The 18,516-nt window shown below is 42.2% G+C and overlaps 1 protein-coding gene across 13 annotated transcripts in view; it reads left to right on the plus strand.

Annotated features, from left to right (window-relative positions):
* The first annotated feature begins 1,133 nt into the window (after window positions 1–1,133).
* Window positions 1,134–18,516, plus strand: part of LOC308627892 (zinc finger protein 227-like) — a 140,491-nt gene continuing 123,108 nt past the window's right edge. For 11 of the 13 annotated variants that reach the window (XR_014017461.1, XM_081254374.1, XM_081254372.1 and 8 more), the window contains exons 1-4: window positions 1,134–5,347; window positions 5,823–5,873; window positions 7,970–8,015; window positions 9,898–10,024. Coding sequence is in view for 11 of the 13 variants with exons in the window: in XM_081254374.1 (XP_081110500.1) it covers window positions 5,313–5,347; window positions 5,823–5,873; window positions 7,970–8,015; window positions 9,898–10,024 (259 nt within the window). In the remaining 2 variants the exon portion in view is untranslated. Of the gene's footprint in view, window positions 5,348–5,822; window positions 5,874–6,638; window positions 6,726–6,839; window positions 8,016–9,897; window positions 10,025–13,296; window positions 16,497–18,516 lie in introns of those variants that run through there. The other 2 variants (XR_014017462.1, XM_081254368.1) reach the window with 2 other exon arrangements.

Consider the following 18,516-nt stretch of genomic DNA (forward strand, 5'->3'; position numbering starts at 1 on the left):
GGTGAACACTACCTTAGCCAAGAGATGAACATGATCAATAACAGAACAAACGAACGTTTTAGATCTCTGGGGTATGCTATACTGAGAAGGACGCAACGTTGCTTCAGTACTATTACTGACAGAAATAAAGAACCAGATCTTATCGCAAGGAAGCATCCACGTTGAGAGTCTCCTGTTTCACAGTTATGACCACAGGGAGCATAACTGGCCAAAGGTCCCAGCTGCTGCTCTTAAACCCATCACCAGGTTTGCCTGGAGGCCGGCCTTGCCCCTGATTGCTCCTAGTCAGCACAGCAGGGATCCTAAGGCAGGCCATTTCTTGGAGACCAGGATTCCTCTGTCCAGTGACCTTTTTTCAAGGACTCTGACAGCCTTGAAGGAGTTTACGTGGATGACAAGGCAGTCTCGGATGATCTACCAAATCTTTCTTCCAAATCTTCACTCAGGGTCAGACTTGCACTATGAGCTGATAGCTCCGCCAGCCTTCCAGAGCTCCCTGCCATTTCCTCTCCGATGTTTTCCCTAATGAAAGATTTGTTCATTAAAGTCTTTCTCAGCACTTTGCCGTCTAGTTCTTGGAGGACCAGGACAAACCCCAAGCCCTAGAAGCATCCCTTTTTGGCTCTTTCTAGTAACCTTCCTTTCCATATGGTAGCCACTAATTTGTAATGGTGTAGATTCACTTAGCCTATTTTGTACTTGATATAAATGGAGTCGTGTAACAGGTGCTATTTTGTGTTGGCTTCATTTGCTCCACAGTATATCCATGACATTTATCCATATTGTTGGGAGTGGATACCTTTGATTCATTTTCATTGGTGGATATTATTGCAGTGTGTAAACATATCAAAATCTATTTATTAATCCCATTATTGGTGGGTATTGGGTACTTCCCCATTCTTGGCTATCACAGTTAGTGGTGACGTGAGCAATCTAGAATGTGCCTTGTGCACTTGTTTGAGGGATATTTCTATGGGTGGAGCCAAAGGGTTCTAGGGTATATGTTCAACTTTGGTAGATACAGTTGACCCTTGAAGAATGCATGGGCATGAGGGATGCATCTGAGTCTTTTATTCCATAGATGTTTTTAAAGTATCTCTCACTTTTGGCCCAAGAGTGCTGCGTTTGGGTTTACAGTGTTTCTTAACTTTAAAATAGTCCAATTTTTCAATTTTTTCTTTCACAGTTGGTGACTTTTTTGGTCTTAAGAAATTCTTCCTACTCCAAGGCAAAAAGGCTGTTATCTTACGTTCCTTTCCTAAAGCATCATTGTTTACTTTTCAAATTTAAGTCTGCAGATCTTCTGCAATTTATATTTTTATATCCTATGCAGTAATGATTAATATTTTTCCCATATGGATATCCAGCTGACTGAGAACCAATAGTTGACCCTTGGACAACATGGGTTTAAACTACACAAGTGCACTTATACGAGGATTTTTTTTAATAGTAAATACTGCACTACTACACGATCCAAGGTTGGTTCAATCCTCAGATGCAGAATTGCCGATTATGGAGAAACCATGTACGTACAGAGGACTGGCTATAAGTTATACTTGGATTTTCAGCTTAGCAGAGGGTTGGCACCCCTAACCCCCTTGAACCCTAGTTCAAGGATCAACTGTATTAACAAGAGTTCTTTCCCCTCTCTGCTGCAGTGTTTTCTTTTCTTTCTTTTTTCTTTTGGCCGTGCTGCGTGGCTTGCGGGATCTCAGTTCCCTGACCAGGGATTGAACCAGGGTCACCACAGTGAAAGCGCCAAATCCTTACCACTAGACCACCAGGGAACTCCCTGCAGTGTTTTCTTTTTACACGTTGTTATAATGTCTGTTTCAACATGGATTTTGATGTCTATTATCTTGTCTATCCTTGAGCGAACACCAGACTATCTTATATTGTAGATTTATAGTAAGATTTAATGTGACTAATATCTTTCTTTTCATTCTTCTTTCAGATTGTCCCAGCTCTTCTTTTGTTTTTTATTTTTATGTTTTTTTAGATGTTGGGGGTAGGAGTTTATGTATTTATTTTTGCTGTGTTGGGTCTTCGTTTCTGTGCGAGGGCTTTCTTTAGTTGTGGCAAGCGGGGGCCACTCTTCATCGTGGTGCGTGGGCCTCACTATCACGGCCTCTTGTTGGGGAGCACAGGCTCCAGACGCGCAGGCTCACTACGTGGCTCACGGGCCTAGTTGCTCCGTGGCATGTGGGATCTTCCCAGACCAGGGCTCAAACCCGTGTCCCCTGCATTAGCAGGCAGATTCTCAACCACTGCGCCACCAGGGAAGCCCCCAGCTCTTCTTGTAGCTCTTTGCTTTCCCACATAATATTTGTAAACATCTCATCAATTTCCAAGGGGAAAAAATGCTGGTGTTTTTATTGGGGTTTGACTGAGCCTATAGATCATTTTGAGGATTACTGATATCTTTGTAATATTGAATCTTCAAGCCATGAATATCACTATTTTTAAGAATTTCTCTTGGAGAAAAATAAAAGTGGATCCCATGTAATAAAATGTACATAAATAGACTCCAAAATATTTAAAGGACCTACATGTGAAAGATAAGTCTAGAAAGTTAATTTTTAAAAGGTAGAAATATATTTTTTCACCTGAGGAGTTTCAGAAGCACAGATATTAAGAAATTATTGGTTTATTATCTTATAATTAAAGATTTCTATTCCATGAAGAACACAATAGAAAAATTTTAGAAACACGTGCCCAATTAGGAAAGGATACTTGTAATTGGTAAAACTGAAAAGGTATTAATAATCAGAATATGTAATAGAAATGAGGAAGAAAAAGATAGCATCCACATTAGAAAATGGGGCAAAAGTTTTAAGTAGACATTTATAGATGAAGCTACCAAGCATTTGAAAAAAAGATCAAACTTATTAGAAATCAGAGAAATTTAACTAAAACAAGATACTACTGTACACTTAATACACTAGCAAAACGGTGATGAGTCGTCCAAATGAAGGTAAGTGGTTGCACAAAAACCTGACGTGCAACTCTTTGGTAATCTGGACTGGTGTAGCCGTTCAGGAAGTCAATCTGGCTATATTATTAAAGTATACACATTTGCTATGAAATAATTTCACTCGGGTATGTATTCCAAAGAAATTCTCAGATACGTCTATAAACAAATGTAAGAAGATGTTTACTTGATTGTCATTGGCATGGCAGTTGGAAGAGTACAGGTAAAATGTGGGTGCAGAAAATGGAACTCTATGAAACAAATTAGATAGATGGGTGAATGTTTTTTTTTGTTTGTTTGTTTTTCTGCGGTACGTGGGCCTCTCACTGTTGTGGCCTCTCCCGCTGCGGAGCACAGGCTCCGGACGTGCAGGCTCAGCAGCCATGGCTCACGGGCCCAGCCGCTCCGCGGCATGTGGGATTTTCCCAGACTGGGGCATGAACCCGCGTCCCCTGCATCGGCAGGCAGACTCTCAACCACTGTGCCACCAGGGAAGCCCGGATGGGTGAATCTTAAAAATATACTCCTGAATGAAGGAAATAAACACCAGAATGAATTTTATGACACAATATTATTTATATGAATTGAAAATATACACAAGTGCACATTGTGCACAAGAACACACCCAAAAGAAAACACATCAAACAAATTAGAATGGTAGCTTACGGGGTAGAGAAGGGAGTGGAGGGTGCCATAGGGAACAGGAGGTGAATAAATAAAACTTAATCATGTTACCGTATTTCATCATGCTATATCCAAGATTTCACTTTACTTGTAGTGGAAAGAAATCCTGTGTGCTATGTTGGCTTAAGTCAGGAATAGTTCTTGGAGGATATTTTCCTGAAAGAATTTGGAACAAATTTTTGAAAAAATCTTTGTTTATACTATGGATGATCTTTTTTTGTTTGTTTTGTTTTTTTCTTTAATTTCTGTTTTGTGGGTGTGTGTGGGATCTACTTTATTTTGTATTTCATTAATCTGATCTTATATTTTTCCATCTGCCTTCTTCAGTTTTATTATTCATTTATTAACTTCCTGAAATGGATGTTTTCTGAATCAATTTTCAACTTCCTTTCTACTTTGTTTTTTTTTTGTTTTGTTTTGTTTTTGTTTTTGTTTTCCTTGCTGTACGCGGGCCTCTCACTGTTGTGGCCTCTCCCGTTGCGGAGCACAGGCTCCGGACGCGCAGGCTCAGCGGCCATGGCTCACGGGCCCAGCCGCTCTGCGGCATGTGGGATCTTCCCGGACCAGGGCACGAACCCGTGTCCCCTGCATCGGCAGGCGGACTCTCAACCACTGCGCCACCAGGGAAGCCCCCCTTTCTACTTTAATATATGCTTTTAAGGCTCAACATTTCCCTCTATGTATGTGTTCAAATCTCCAGATCCAATTATGAATTTGAATGTTTCTCTTCATGGTTCTGTCAATTTTTGCTTTATAAAGTATCAGCTGAAGTTATTAGTTTCTGATAATTGGAAACTTTTATGACTGTGAAGTGTCCCTCCGTATGTCAAGTAATGCTTTTTCCTTCCCCTTAAAGTTCACTTGGTCAAATAACAATGTCACAGATTTTATAATTACAGAAATAACTTGAGACCTAGGATGTTGATGTCTGTCTCTAGAAAGGATTTTCCCTTGCTTCTGCACGGGTTGTAAGATGCTAACAAAACACGTTCACCTTTACACAATCTCAGGGAATGAGGTGTTTTGGCGTTTGGCTTCAGTCCCTGCCAAAGAAAGCCCAGTTTCCTTCTCCCCTTATTCCAATGGTGAAACTCTTTGGGGTTTACCAGGAAGCCTTCGTGGCTGGTAATGCTTTTATGTCGCTTAGCCTCTTGAAGACGTCCAAAATTCTACTGAGTTTGTACGCCTTTCAATGAACAGAATCTACACTCTTCTGAAGCCTACACAGTAGAACGGCAAGACTGCCCGAGACCTTCTCAGGGATTCCGGAAAGTGAAAACCAGAGTGAAAACATGTAGTCCAGAGCTGGTGCCGGTAGACACCCCCGCACCCACCCTTGCATTCTGGGACATGTAGTCCAGAGCTCGTAAACTCGTGTAGTCCCATATACTGCAGCTACAGTAACGCCTCGCTGTAAAGGTTTGCCCGCGGAATTCTGGGAAATGTGGTCCAGGAGTTCCGGGTTAGTCGCAGGCACTTCCGCCCCAGGAGGACACGTAGCAGCCATGTTTTGCGTGATGGCGGTGTTTCAGGTCCGCTCTTCACGACCCATTCAAGCTTCCCCGACATGCGCCTGGGGCCAACGTTTGCAGACCTTTCATTTGGGGAGAAAGAGGAGGGGCGGCTAAAAGCGGAGGTTTGAGGGCCTGGAGTGGTGATGTACGTCCCGCGGGCGGAGCTTCTTTGCGTTTGGTAACGTACCCGGGATGGGGTGGGCTCAGGTCGTGCCTCCTGGGGTTTGAGGGTCTCCCCGGTTTTCTTCACCCCTAACCTGACCCCGTCCCCCACCTATGAGCTAGCCCTACCGCTTCATACGGCGTCACACTGGGTGAGTTGCTTAACTCCTCTGTGCCTCCGTTGCTGTTCGGTAAAAGGGGGGAGAAAGGAATGCCTTGTTAACATAGTGTTGTGAGAAGAAACGAGATAGCACAAGTAAAAGGTCTACAACTGCCTGATACGTTGTTGGTATTAATACTACGCTAATTCGGGAGGCACCCATTTCGCAGCGGGATTCTGTGAGCCCAGGAAGCTGAATTGTCCTGGACTCCTGGCCTGTTTTGGAAGGAGAGGACTTCTAGCTGGTACGGGGGCGGAAGGGGGTGCGGTATGAATTAGTGGGGATGGAAACAACAGCCCTGGTATTTCACAGTCTCCTTTCCTTCCCCAGCCCTGGCTTCTCAAAAAGCACTGCACGGAGGAAGAGGCAACAGAGCCCCACGTGAGTAGGACTTGGCATTCTTCTACTTAAGATATTCCTATAAATTGTAGAACGTATGGGACATGGGTAACGATGATAACTGAGCCTTGGTCACTAATTTCCATTCTAAAAGCTTTATGCACATGACCACATTTCCATCAGGCAGTGGCTCTGTGAATTGGTACTGCTGTTTTCTCTACTTTAAGGCTGAGGAGCTGGGGGCAGGGAACACAACCCTGTTGGCCCATCCTCACCCCGATGGTAGGAGGCAGAGCTGGGGTTGGGACCCAGGCAGTTTGAGTCCAGCAGCTGAGTTTGCTAATCCCTTTGGTATATTCTCTTTGAGCATAGGGTACTGGCTAGAATCATATCATGAAAGTAGGTTGGGACTTAATTGTGGGGACCTTGAGAGCAAGGTTTAGGCTATTTTATGAGTTTTTAAGATAGTTTTCTCAACTGGGTCATTTATTTTATTTCAAATAATATGTATATCATAGAAGCAGCATAATCATTATGGAAAAATGCAGATATATACATAAAGAAAAATTTTAATTATCTATAACTTTAGGATGTAAAGATAGCAGTTGTTAATGTTTTAGTGCCTTTTTGTCTGGTTACTCTTTGTGTATGTTTCTGTGTAGTGGAGGCTGTTTTTTGTGGGACTGATGTTACACTGCAGTGCTACTGAAATTGTGGTCCACAAACCAGCGGCACTGGCATCACTTGGATAGAAATGCCCAGCCTTGAGCCCCATTCGAGACCTTCTGATTTATAATTTCTGCGTAGGGGGCCCAGGAGGCTGCATTCCAACAAGATCCCGCAGTAATTCACATGCACGTGAAAATTCGAGAAGCTCAAGAGAGGGTCTTTTCTGGAAACTGAGGCCGAGGAAATTGACCCTGCTGGATGTCACAGATAAAACTGAGCTGGATTCACCAAAGCCCTACTTAGTCCAATGATTTTATTCCCCCACTAATTATTGTCAACTGTCAGGGCCCCTTTCAGAATCCTGAGTTGAGCAGAAGACAGCTAGCAAGTGTAGAGTCAAAATGGAGGTCGTTAGAAGTTGTGAAGATGTCTCTCTCCCAAGCTTTGGGGAGTGGAATCATTGCCATCTTTTGTACTAGATCGAACCCGGGCCCCCTGCATTGGGAATGTGGAGTCTTATCCACTGCACCACCAGGGAAGTCTCCCATTTATTTCTTAAACTTTCCTATATTTATGATGATATAATTACAATTCAGATTCCTGTCTTTTTTCATTTGAATTAGGTATGGACTGTCAAACTATTTTTTATTGTTGTTGCAGAATCCTGGCTTTTATTAGTTCTCTTTACCTCTGTGCATAATTGTCAAAAGGGTACTTCCTGTCTAAAAAGAAACTTAACGTATTTTTATACCTTTTGTAAAAAGTTGTCCATGTCAATTTAAATATTATTGTTGCAGTCACAAAATCTTTAGGAAGACAAGCAGAGATTTTCAGAAGTCTAAAGACTCTCACATAACAGGGCAACAACGTATGACCTCCACATGTCTGACAGTCTTCTGTTGGTAGAAATCACATCTCTAAGGATAATTTCTAACTAAAATATCATCTGCTTTACCGCAGTTGCTAAGAAATAAGAAACCCTGACAGTGGTGTTCTCAGAGCTTCCTACCTTATGACGATCTCACGAGGTGGATGCCCGTGTTCTCCCCTACTGGCAGAGGACAGAACTGAGGCGAAGGGATGTGCATAATTTGCCCAGGGTGACACTGCTAGTGAATGGCGTAGCCTGATCAGAGCCCATGCCTATTGACTCCAAAACCTACTCTGACTTACATGGTCTCTGTTTACACCATACCCAGAATAAGAATGACCCCTGTGGAAGCTGCAGGCACACTGTGAGGGGGCCACTGTGTATGAATGGGCAGGTCATTCCTCACACAGCCACTGAGGGGGTTCACGGGGGCATCTGGTATCTGCGTGGGGCTCTGCTCATCAAGCATAATCAGCTGTAGCCACCCCGAGGACTGGGAGCCTTGGTAATTCACAATGAGCACCACGTGGGTTAGTGACTTCTTTTTCTTTAAACCAGTTTCCAGTTTGACTTCTTCTTTCCCTGTCTGTCTTGCTAGGACTCTGCACTGCCCCAGAAGGAGAGAGAAAATGAGCACATTCCAGGTGAGTAGAGCTTGCCTTTCTTGCTGTTAAAAACGCCATTTTTGTACTCAGGTTGGACACAGGTTTTCCTCTTTTTTTTTCTTTTTCTTTTTTTTTTTTGATTGGAGTATAGTTGATTTACAATGTATTAATTTCAGGTGTACAGCAAAGTGATTCAGTTATACATATATATACATATATTTTCAGATTCTTTTCCCTTATAGGTTATTACGAAATATTGGGTATAGTTCCATATGGGTTTTCTCTTTCAAGGAGAGTCTAAGCATATGAGGACCTGAGTGTGCCATGTGTGCTTTTTTTAAAATTCCTGTTAAATTTAATTGGTTTCGGTTTTAATTTTTGTTTTATTTCATCATTTTTTTATTTTACAAGTAAAAGAAAAATTAAGGGAAATGAAGGACATCTTCCAGTCTACTGCTTACCTGCTTACAAATTAGCTGCTTTTATATTTCTGTAATCTCTTCATCATATGTATTCATGGATGTGTATTTGTATTTATAACATAGATACAGTTTTAAATTGTTTTTTTCATTTAATACTAGCTAACATTCACTTTTAATTGCTTTATCATGTTCCTGCAAACTTAGGCACCTATTTTTTTTTTTTTTCCCCGGTATGCGGGCCTCTCACTGTTGTGGCCTCTCCCGTTGCGGGGCACAGGCTCCGGACGCGCAGGCTCAGCGGCCACGGCTCACGGGCCCAGCTGCTCTGCGGCATGTGGGATCTTCCCGGACCGGGGCACGAACCCGTGTCCCCTGCATCGGCAGGCGGACTCTCGACCACTGCGCCACCAGGGAAGCCCTGCACCTATTTTTTAAACTATTCTTTATTCACAGACATTGAGTTGAAAGACTTCTCCTGTTTTCGGAGCACTACAGTGACAGTGTTCCTGATTTAACCTTGTTCTCAAAATATCTGTTCTGAAGAATATTGCCCCTTTTTGCCCTTAACATAGTAGGTTTAGGTATTCAGAATTTAAGAGGTATGTTTTCCATGTGGTGCCTTGGATGTTTTTTGGTAGAATATCCAAATACGGCAGAGCACAGCAGGATCAAACTGCTGCTTCACGCAGAAAAAATAATGTATGGTTAGAAGTTTTCTCACGACCAGAGTTAGATTCAGTCTTCCCCATGCTTGAGTCAGACCCTTTGTGTATTTTATTTACTGGTTTGTTTCTTTTTCCATCTTCTATTTTTTTCTAATCAGAGTAATACATGACCTTAGTTTAAAAAGTCCAGTGGTACTTAAAGCACTTGTCACTGCATAGACAGCTCAGAACAGTTGTATAAAGAGGTGCTTGGTTTCATCTTTGTTTTAAATATAAAGAATAGGGGTTGTGAAAAAAGGAGGAACCAACTCAGACTCACCCAGAAAACCAAGGGTCTGGAGTCAGAGTATTGCATTCAAGCGAAAGACAGAAACGGGGAAAGAGAGAGTTTTCATTCAGAGACCTGGCATGGCCTTTTGGTTAGTTTCCACAGATAACACTCCTTCTCAGCTGGTTCCCACCTCAATGAGAAAGCAGGTGCCATCAAATACTGCCAGGACTAAATTGGTAACTGTTTCTGGGGCACTTGGCAATAATAATTAAACAGTGAAAGCTTTTTAGTTCAGGATCCAGGGGTTAGAATTCTAGGGAGTTTACTTATGAGTTGTCTGAGAGCCCCAGGTAAATACACAAAGCTTTCTCTTTCATAGCTGCACGTCCGGTGAGGCTGAGGAAAGTCAGTGTGTGGCATTGGCAGGATGGAAGGAGGGGGTGCTGGGAAGTCTGCACACCTCACAGGAGCCGGAGCAACTTCCCATCCTCCTCGTCTCCTCGGGGCTGCCCCTCTTCCACTGGCCACTGGGTATAAGATTGAGGTGGTGGTGTTTGTCGTAGGAGGCGGTGACCTTCAAGGACGTGGCCGTGGCCTTCACAGAGGAGGAGCTGGGGCTGCTGGACTCGGCCCAGAGGAAGCTGTACCAGGATGTGATGGTGGAAAACTTCCGGAACCTGGTCTCAGTGGGTGAGGACAGCCTTTCTCTGCGAGTGTCTTTGTGACCTTGGTGTTTCAAGGCTTTGGGCCTCTTGAGGTGGTTCCCTGAGTTTGGGGACCAGACTTTTGCAATTCCTGTGGGACACGAGAGGATGCCTCTGGTCTTTCCAAACAGTGTGTTTCAGGTCCTTTTCAATTATTCTGTAAAAGAACTGTAAATCGACAGTATCTTGCTGTACCTTGTGTATTCTTTTTCAGATTTCCCTCCGTGCCATTAGTGGATCATAAAGCCAATTTATTGAGCCCTACGTGTGATTTTTTAATGAAATAAAAAAGTATAGAAAAGATCAGAGTTTCTTAGGAAGAGTACAACACATTGCAGCAGAAACTCTGGGCGATGGCATGAGTGGTGTGAGAGCCAGTGGGAACAGATTTCATGAAAAGAGACATTGGTTAGATATAGGTCATTCAAGCTTCGTTTTAGTAATGTATACTTTTCTGCCTGTGTATCTAGGTTGTGAAATAAATGCTGTTTCTTCAGTGGGTCGTGATACAAAGTTTGAAAAACACAGCTTTCAATACCTTGAATATGCAGTTGGAACTCAAATTTCTAGTAAACTTTCGCTCTAGCCCGTTCATGTTAACTTGTGACTTTGCATGTTCTCATTCTTCAAACGAGATACAAAACATATAGAAAGAGAAGAGAGGCTTTGGTTGATGAATTCAGCAACGCAGATAGAAATTTAGGTGAGAACCAAGCAGTCGTGAGTTCCTGTGGTTAGCTGTCTATCTGTTTTGCTTCTCACCAGCCCTGTGCTGTCCATCACCTGGTCCCAGTTGGAAATCTCTTTCCAGGATTATTGCATAGTCTTTGTACTGGTCACCTGTTGCCACCCTTCTCCTCCCACAGTTTGTTCTTTAGGTGGCAAAGTGATCTTTTGTAACTTTAAGTCAGGTTATGTTCTTGTTTCAAAATTCTCTTGTGGCTTCTTTTACTTAGAATAAAAACCACTTAAAGTGGCTTCTAGAGCCTTCTGTGGGCTGCTGTTCGTTCTCCACCACCTCCCTGAATACACCACCTCTCCTCCCTCTTACCCTATCTTTTCCAGACCTGCAAAGGATGCTTCTGCCACAGAGCCTTTTCCTTGTCCTTCTCTCTGCCTGGAATGCTCTTTCACCTGTAATCTTTTAGGCCTCTACTTCTTTCAGTCAGTCACCTTAAAGATGAGGAGGTGGCTGTCCTCTGACCACCCTATGGGAAATACAGTCCTCTCTTTCTTACTCTCTCTGCCCTGCCTTGTTTTGTCTCTAAGCGTTTCACTCATGTACATTTTGTTCACCTGTTTCTCGCCTCTCTTTCTTCCACTGGAGGGTAATCCAGGAGTGCAGGAGGAATTTGGTCTGTTATATGTTTATTGCTCACTAGCCTCAGTGCTTAGCATAGTCTTGGTACATGACAGGAACTCTTAAATATTTCTTGAATAAACGAATGAGTTAATGGATAGAGAAATTAGCCTTCCATGAAAATAGCTAGTAGGCGGTGAACAAATCCGAGTGAATAAGGGATATTGCTAAATGTTTTTTTGTCTTCAAATGAATTCCTAGCCTAATTCTAACTTCTCAGGTGCCCATGATGTGTGTATGTGTGTGTTTGCCTTTCTGTACAAGTTGGCCCTCATCAACTTGCACAAAAAATATGTATAGAACCTGTAATTATAACCAAACTGAGTAAAATGCTTTCCCTGTGACTTTCCTTGAGCTCTTAGTAGCAGAGCAAATTCATTTGGGGGAGGAAATACTGTTTTGAATGAGGATTCTTATGTCTACTTCTTAGGTAGCCCTCCCATAGAAGGAAAGAAATTTCTGTTTCCTTATCCCTTATACCAGGGGAGAACAGGTCTCAGAAAACAGGCAGCTGGTGAGTTAGCCTTTCCCTTAAAAGATTTGCCCCGCTGCGTCCCATTTGCCTCCTCCAAAGCCCACCTCACTAATAAGAAATCGATCTTTGTTAGCTCTACAAACATTTTGTGTGTGTGTGTGTGCATTTGTATGTATCTTGTAGAAGGCATTTTAGATAATGTCACCTTGGGTGCTTTGATCATTCTTTAATAGTTTCTAGTCTGTTTCTTCTCAATACTTATCACAGGCTATGGAAGTTATTCCCAGCTCACTCATAAACCCCATTCTTCACTTTGGAACTCATTCTTGTTAAAGACCAATGTATCTGTGTCCAAAAATTTTCCATGCTGTTTTTAAAGAGACAGCATTCTTCCCTAGCTTCTACATTTTGACTCCTGCTTGGCAGGGGGAGTGGAGGAACATATTAGGCAGCACAAATGCCTCAGAAGGATCCAGTGCATAGGTCTTTATGCTTTTTTTTAACCCCACTGATTCTTAGACCCTTTTTTAAAATTAATTAATTTTTGGTTGCATTGGGTCTTCGTTGCTGCATATGGGCTTTTCTCTAGTTGTGGTGAGTGGGAGCAGCTCTTCGTTGTGGTGCGCAGGCTTCTCATTGCAGTGGCTTCTCTTGTTTCAGAGCACGGTCTCTAGGAACGCGGGCTTCAGTAGTTGTGGCACGTGGGCTCAGTAGTTGTGGCTCACGGGCTCAGTTGCTCTGCGGCATGTGGGATCTTTCCAGACCGGGGCTCGAACCTGTGTCCCCTGCACTGGCAGGCAGATCATTAACCACTGTGCCACCGGGGAAGTCCCGGTTTTTAGCACCTTTCATATCCTCCTCAGCACTAACCCCCTTGGTGTGCTGCCGCCTCGGGTGCAGCCTTTCAACTTAAGCAAAACTGTACTTTCCAGTCCTTTTCCTGTATCTGATACCTGACGTGTAAAAGCTGTTTCGCTTCTCTGACTTGGTTCAAACTTAACCTGGGATTCAGAATTGTAGAGAATCCTAGAAATCAAACTGAGTTCACCTGTGCATGCATTTCTTGAGCCCTGACTAACTGCTAGGCACTGTTAAAGCTGTGAGCACAGCAAAATGCTTGTCTTTATTGATACTGTGTTATGGTAGGAATGACATGTAATTTTTGAAAGATGATTTAAATAGTATGTCAGAGTAGTCATTTGGTTTTAAATGGGTTTCATTAATGCTAAGTATTTGGGAGTTTAACAGACCATCTCTTGGTTTCTGTTAGTATATAAACCAGAGAACTTCATTTGTCGTGCGAAAGATCAGCTGAACCATCCTGAGGTTCATTAAAGTCTCATACTGTGTCTTAAGTGTAAAATCTTGAATCTTTGAACAAAGCTTTCACGTGTCCACATCTCTGAATTCTCTGTCCATATAGAAGAAAACAATCAAAGTGAGTTGAGGGCCGTTCAAGACAGAGGATCACGTGAAGAGCTTTCCTGCTGGCAAATCTGGCAACAAATTGCAAATGACTTAACCAGATGCCAAGACTCCATGATAAATAGTTGTCAGTTCCACAAACAAGGTGATTCCCCCTGCCAGATTGGGGCAGGACTCTATTCAAATTTCTGAAGATGAGAACCGTATATTAAATGATAAAGCAGGTGATCCCAGTAGTACTGGAAATCCAAGGTTTGCAACTTTGAGAGCCCAGGATTCTTGGAGGAAAACTTCATTGGCTGAGTCCCAGAATTATCAGAATAGACACCAGCAAATTTCCATGAAAAATAAACTGTGTCAGTGTAAAGAGGATGTTGACACCATCAGTTGGATTTCACATCACCTTGATGCTCATGGAGTACACAAGGGTCAAAAATCTTACGGCTACAGTGATTATAGAAAAGATAGCACGAGGGTTTCAACACTGGATCAGAATACTATGATTCACACAGGACAAAAACCTTACCAGTGTGATGAATGTAAAGAAACCTTCACCGATCTCTCCACCTTTGATCTTCACCAGCAATTACACTCAAAAGAGAAGTCTCATGTGCAGTGAGTGTGGAAGAGGCTTCCGTTACAGCTCGGTTCTTCATATTCATCAGAGAGTTCACGTGGGAGGAAAACACAGTGAGTGTGATGAGTGTGGCAAGGAGTTCAGTCAGAGCTCACAGCTGCAGACTCCTCAGAAAGTCCACACTGTAGAGAAACCATTCAAATGTGGGGAATGTGGGAAAGGCTTCAGTCGTAGGTCAGCACTTACTATTCATTGTAAAGTCCACACGGGAGAGAAACCTTATAATTGTGAGGAGTGTGGGAGGGCCTTCAGTCAGGCCTCTCACCTTCAGGACCATCAGAGAGTCCACACTGGGGAGAAACCATTCAAATGTGACACATGTGATAAGAGCTTCAGTCGGAATTCACACCTTCAGTCCCATCAGAGAGTCCATACGGGAGAGAAACCGTACAAATGTGAGGAGTGTGGGAAGGGCTTCATTTGTACCTCAAATCTATACATTCATCAGAGGGTCCACACAGGAGAAAAACCCTACAAATGTGAGGAATGTGGGAAAGGCTTTAGTCGGCCTTCAAGTCTTGAGGCCCATCAGGGAGTCCACACTGGAGAGAAATCATACATATGTAATGTGTGTGGTAAAGGCTTTACTCTGAGTTCAAACCTTCAGGCACATCAAAGAGTCCATACAGGAGAGAAACCATACAAATGTAATGAGTGTGGGAAGAGCTTCAGGAGGAACTCCCATTATCAAGTTCATCTGGTTGTCCACCCAGGGGAGAAGCCCTATAAATGTGAGGTATGTGGGAAGGGCTTCAGTCAGAGTTCATATCTTCAAATCCATCAGAAGGCCCACAGTGTAGAGAAACCTTACAAGTGTGAGGAGTGTGGGCAGGGCTTCAATCAGAGTTCACGACTTCAGATCCACCAGCTGATCCATACCGGTGAGAAACCATACAAATGTGAAGAGTGTGGGAAGGGATTCAGTCGTAGAGCAGATCTTAAAATTCATTGCAGAATCCACACCGGAGAGAAACCGTATAATTGTGAGGAGTGTGGGAAAGTCTTCAGGCAGGCCTGAAATCTTCTGGCCCATGAGAGAGTCCACAGCAGAGAAAAACCATTCAACTGTGAAGAGTGTGGGAAGAGCTTTGGTCGGAGTTCACACCTTCAAGCCCATCAAAAAGTCCACACTGGAGAAAAGCCATACAAATGTGAGGAGTGTGGGAAGGGCTTCAAGCGGAGCCTGAACCTCGACATGCATCAGAGGGTCCACACAGGAGAGAAACCATGTAAGTGTGGGGAGTGTGGGAAGCACTTCAGTCAGGCCTCAAGTCTTCAGCTTCATCAGAGCGTCCGCACTGGAGAGAAGCCGTACAGATGTGACAGATGCAGTAAGGTCTTCAGTCGGCCTTCACAGCTACAGTCCCATCAAAGAGTGCACACGGGGGAGAAGCCTTACACGTGTGAGACCTGTGGGAAGAGCTTCAGCTGGCGCTCCAATCTGACAGTTCATCACAGAATCCATGCTGCTGATAAATCCTATAAAAGTGATAGGAGTGGTAAGACCATCAGAGAGCCCACACACGAAAAAAGTTCCATAAAATGATGAAAACAGAGACAGAAACAACTCAGGTGTCATGTGAATTCTTCCAGTCATCAAGTTCAGAAGAAAAAAAAATCATTTGTTTCATTAAAGTCGGTGTTTCAGCCATAGCTCAACATGTCCCAGTAGCCAGGAGGCCACACGGCAGAGAACTCTGGTAAATGGTGTAGTAAGTTTGAACTTTGACCTCTATTAAATATTAGGGGAGAAGCCTTAGTGTGAGTTTTAGCAGGCCTTGTACAAAAGTATGATGAACATGCCAAAATTTATGCCCATTACAACGTAAATTCCACGAATGCAGCGACGTTTGTTCTGAATCTACAGTCTGAACATTGTCAGCTACTTTGTAGGTGCTCGATATTTGTTCAGTTAATGAATGAGGAAAAACTTTTTGAAAATTATGTTGCAATCCCCTCCAAAATTTCATAAAAATTTGTATTCAGAGGAGTTAACCTAAATCTGGCCTTAAAAGTAATTCAGGGAGACAAAAATTTGAAGTGTTAGAAAACCACTCAGTATTGCAATTTGTAATATTAATGTGGCATCGTCCTGTTATGATGAGCTCCATTTGTCTCCCCCCAGCCTCGCTTCAAGTTGGATCTTATCTTGGACTTTGTCTATCTAATATTCTGTGAACCTTATACAGTACAAATTTGGTTATCTTTTGTGACAGTATAGACTTACTGAAAATGGATTGTTCATCTTGCAATACAGAAAGCATACTGTTGACCCTTTTTTCAAGAACGTCAAGGCAGAGGTTTAAGTGTCAGAAAGAGTTCCTAATGACAGTGACAGAGGACAAACATTTCTTAGTAAATGAACTGATCGTTGGTTTCTTATTCACCACATTTCCGTCTAGGTTTTGATGTGATTGTCTCCCAAGGGTTTTAGCATTACTTTCATCAGGACTTCTTAAGTAGAGAAAAGAGGCTGTGTGAAGTAGATTACTTTTGTCAAGTTCTCTATCTCCTTACTCCTCTCTGGCCTGAGATAAAAAGAAAAAAATTATTTGTTGAAATTTGGTAACTTCATCAAACATATTTTTTCAATGACTGACTTGCACACTTTTTCCTAGCGGTGGATTGAAAAATTGATTTTCAAAGTGAAGTTGCTGAGTACATATCAAAACATAGAACGTGCGTCCCTTTGATATAGAAATCACAGAATAGGACCTTATAATTAGGAAATTCAAGTAGAAAAGGTGAGTAGCATGTCAATGTTACTAAATTTTGTAAAAGTGAAATATTCAATAGGAATGTCTTTATATTTTAAGATACTTATGTAATGACAGGTCTGTTAAAATGATGGCTTAAACTTAATGACAGAAGCATGTAACAGTTTAATGTATTTTAGGTAGGTACATCACATACCTTAATCAAACATGTATGTGTGTGTGTTAATGCATCCTATCATCTGTAAAGGGATATTCACCCTTATGTAAACAGTGGCAAGATTTTCAGGGATTTTTTCCACATTTAACTTCCATATTTTAAATTTTTCATTGAGCATCAATTTTCCAGTAAAATACTGTTATTTTTATAGTAACATAGGTAGTAAAATAATGTAAAATATAATATTAAAAATTACTAAGAACATATTAATCCCTCACAGTAAGAAATCCTATCATCATGAGGTATACATATATATGGCCAAAATTAAGGAATAGACCTCTAGAAATCAGTTATAAAAAAGAAAAAATGTATATGGTTATTCAAAGAGACAGAATATTAGTCAGTGTAACGGTCTATTTATAATTAATGCATTTGAAGTTTAGGATAAATCCATGCAGCCCAGAATATTCTGTTTTAATTCCAACAGTAGAAATGTACACATCCTAGTTCTCCTCATCAGGCTTCCTTACTGGGTGAATGGATGGATAGCTCGGGGTACCGGCTTGTCCTTTCAAGTGCTTGGTCTGACTGGAGAAGTAGCTGGGTCGTTCCAGACACTATGACACAGAGAACCATTAGCTGTGGGAAAAAAGGAATTTACCCCCCAAAAAACTTTTTTAAATTGTTTACAAAGTAACAGTGATTGGGCAAATCCTGAAGATAGAGAGTGGAAATAGGTAAGTTTTAGAGGTAAAATTTATCAACGATTCCCTAAGGAAAAATGTGCATAGGGAAGAAACCTAGAATGATGGGAACAAGTTGTTAAGGAGGAGGTTTGCATACCATTTCCTACTTCTTGGTCATTTCACTGATGTTTAACACTTACTTGGTTAAAGGGCTTTACTCAGCAAAAGATGTATTTAATGTGAGAGGCAGGTTTCCAAGATTGGTTTCCTAGACCACACCTTCACATGTGTATGTAAAGTCCATGCTACCTCAAATTGCATTGCATTAGATGTCAGAAATCCTAGGGCTTTCTTGTTTGGTTTGGTTTGGTAGATATCAAACCACCAACTCTCAAGGTAATTTGTAGTTTAGTGAGTTAAGTCAAGGGCTGGAAAACTACCTCCTGTGAGCCCAACCTGGCTCATTGCCTTTAAAGCTTTATTGGAACCTAAAAGCTCTTTATTGGCCCATCCATTTATTTACCATCTTTGAGTGTTTCCCATTGTGCTGACAGTGTTCAGTGGTTGTGACGAGCACTGATGGCCCACAAAACCTAAAATATTTACTTTCTGGCCCTTCAGAGAAAAAGTCTGTTGATCCCTGTGGTAAGCCCAAAAGGTTTGTCTCTGTAAGTGAAAGACCACAAGTAGAGCAGAACTTAGACTTGGTTCAGTGAGGATTCCAGAGAGGTTTCCTTTTTGATTCTCATATCTGCCCTTCTGGTTGACCTTGTTCTTTAGTTTGGTTCAAAGACAGTGGTAGCAACTAGGGACTACCTGTTTCTTTCTTCACATTCAATGAAAGAGCTGCTCTTAGTGTTGAGTAGTTCACAACTCACTCCCAGTGCGTGGCTTCCTCTAACCTTGACTCCCATCTATGCTAAAGGCTAAATCTTTAGCTTTGTATCCAGTTCCATTGGCCTTTGTAGGGCCTTCAGTTTCAAGTCCCAGTTGATAGCTTGAGCTCGAAATCTGTTTTTAC

This window comes from Mesoplodon bidens, assembly GCF_964165515.1.
Source record: "Mesoplodon bidens genome assembly, chromosome: 14".
Classification (NCBI taxonomy): domain Eukaryota; kingdom Metazoa; phylum Chordata; class Mammalia; order Artiodactyla; family Ziphiidae; genus Mesoplodon; species Mesoplodon bidens.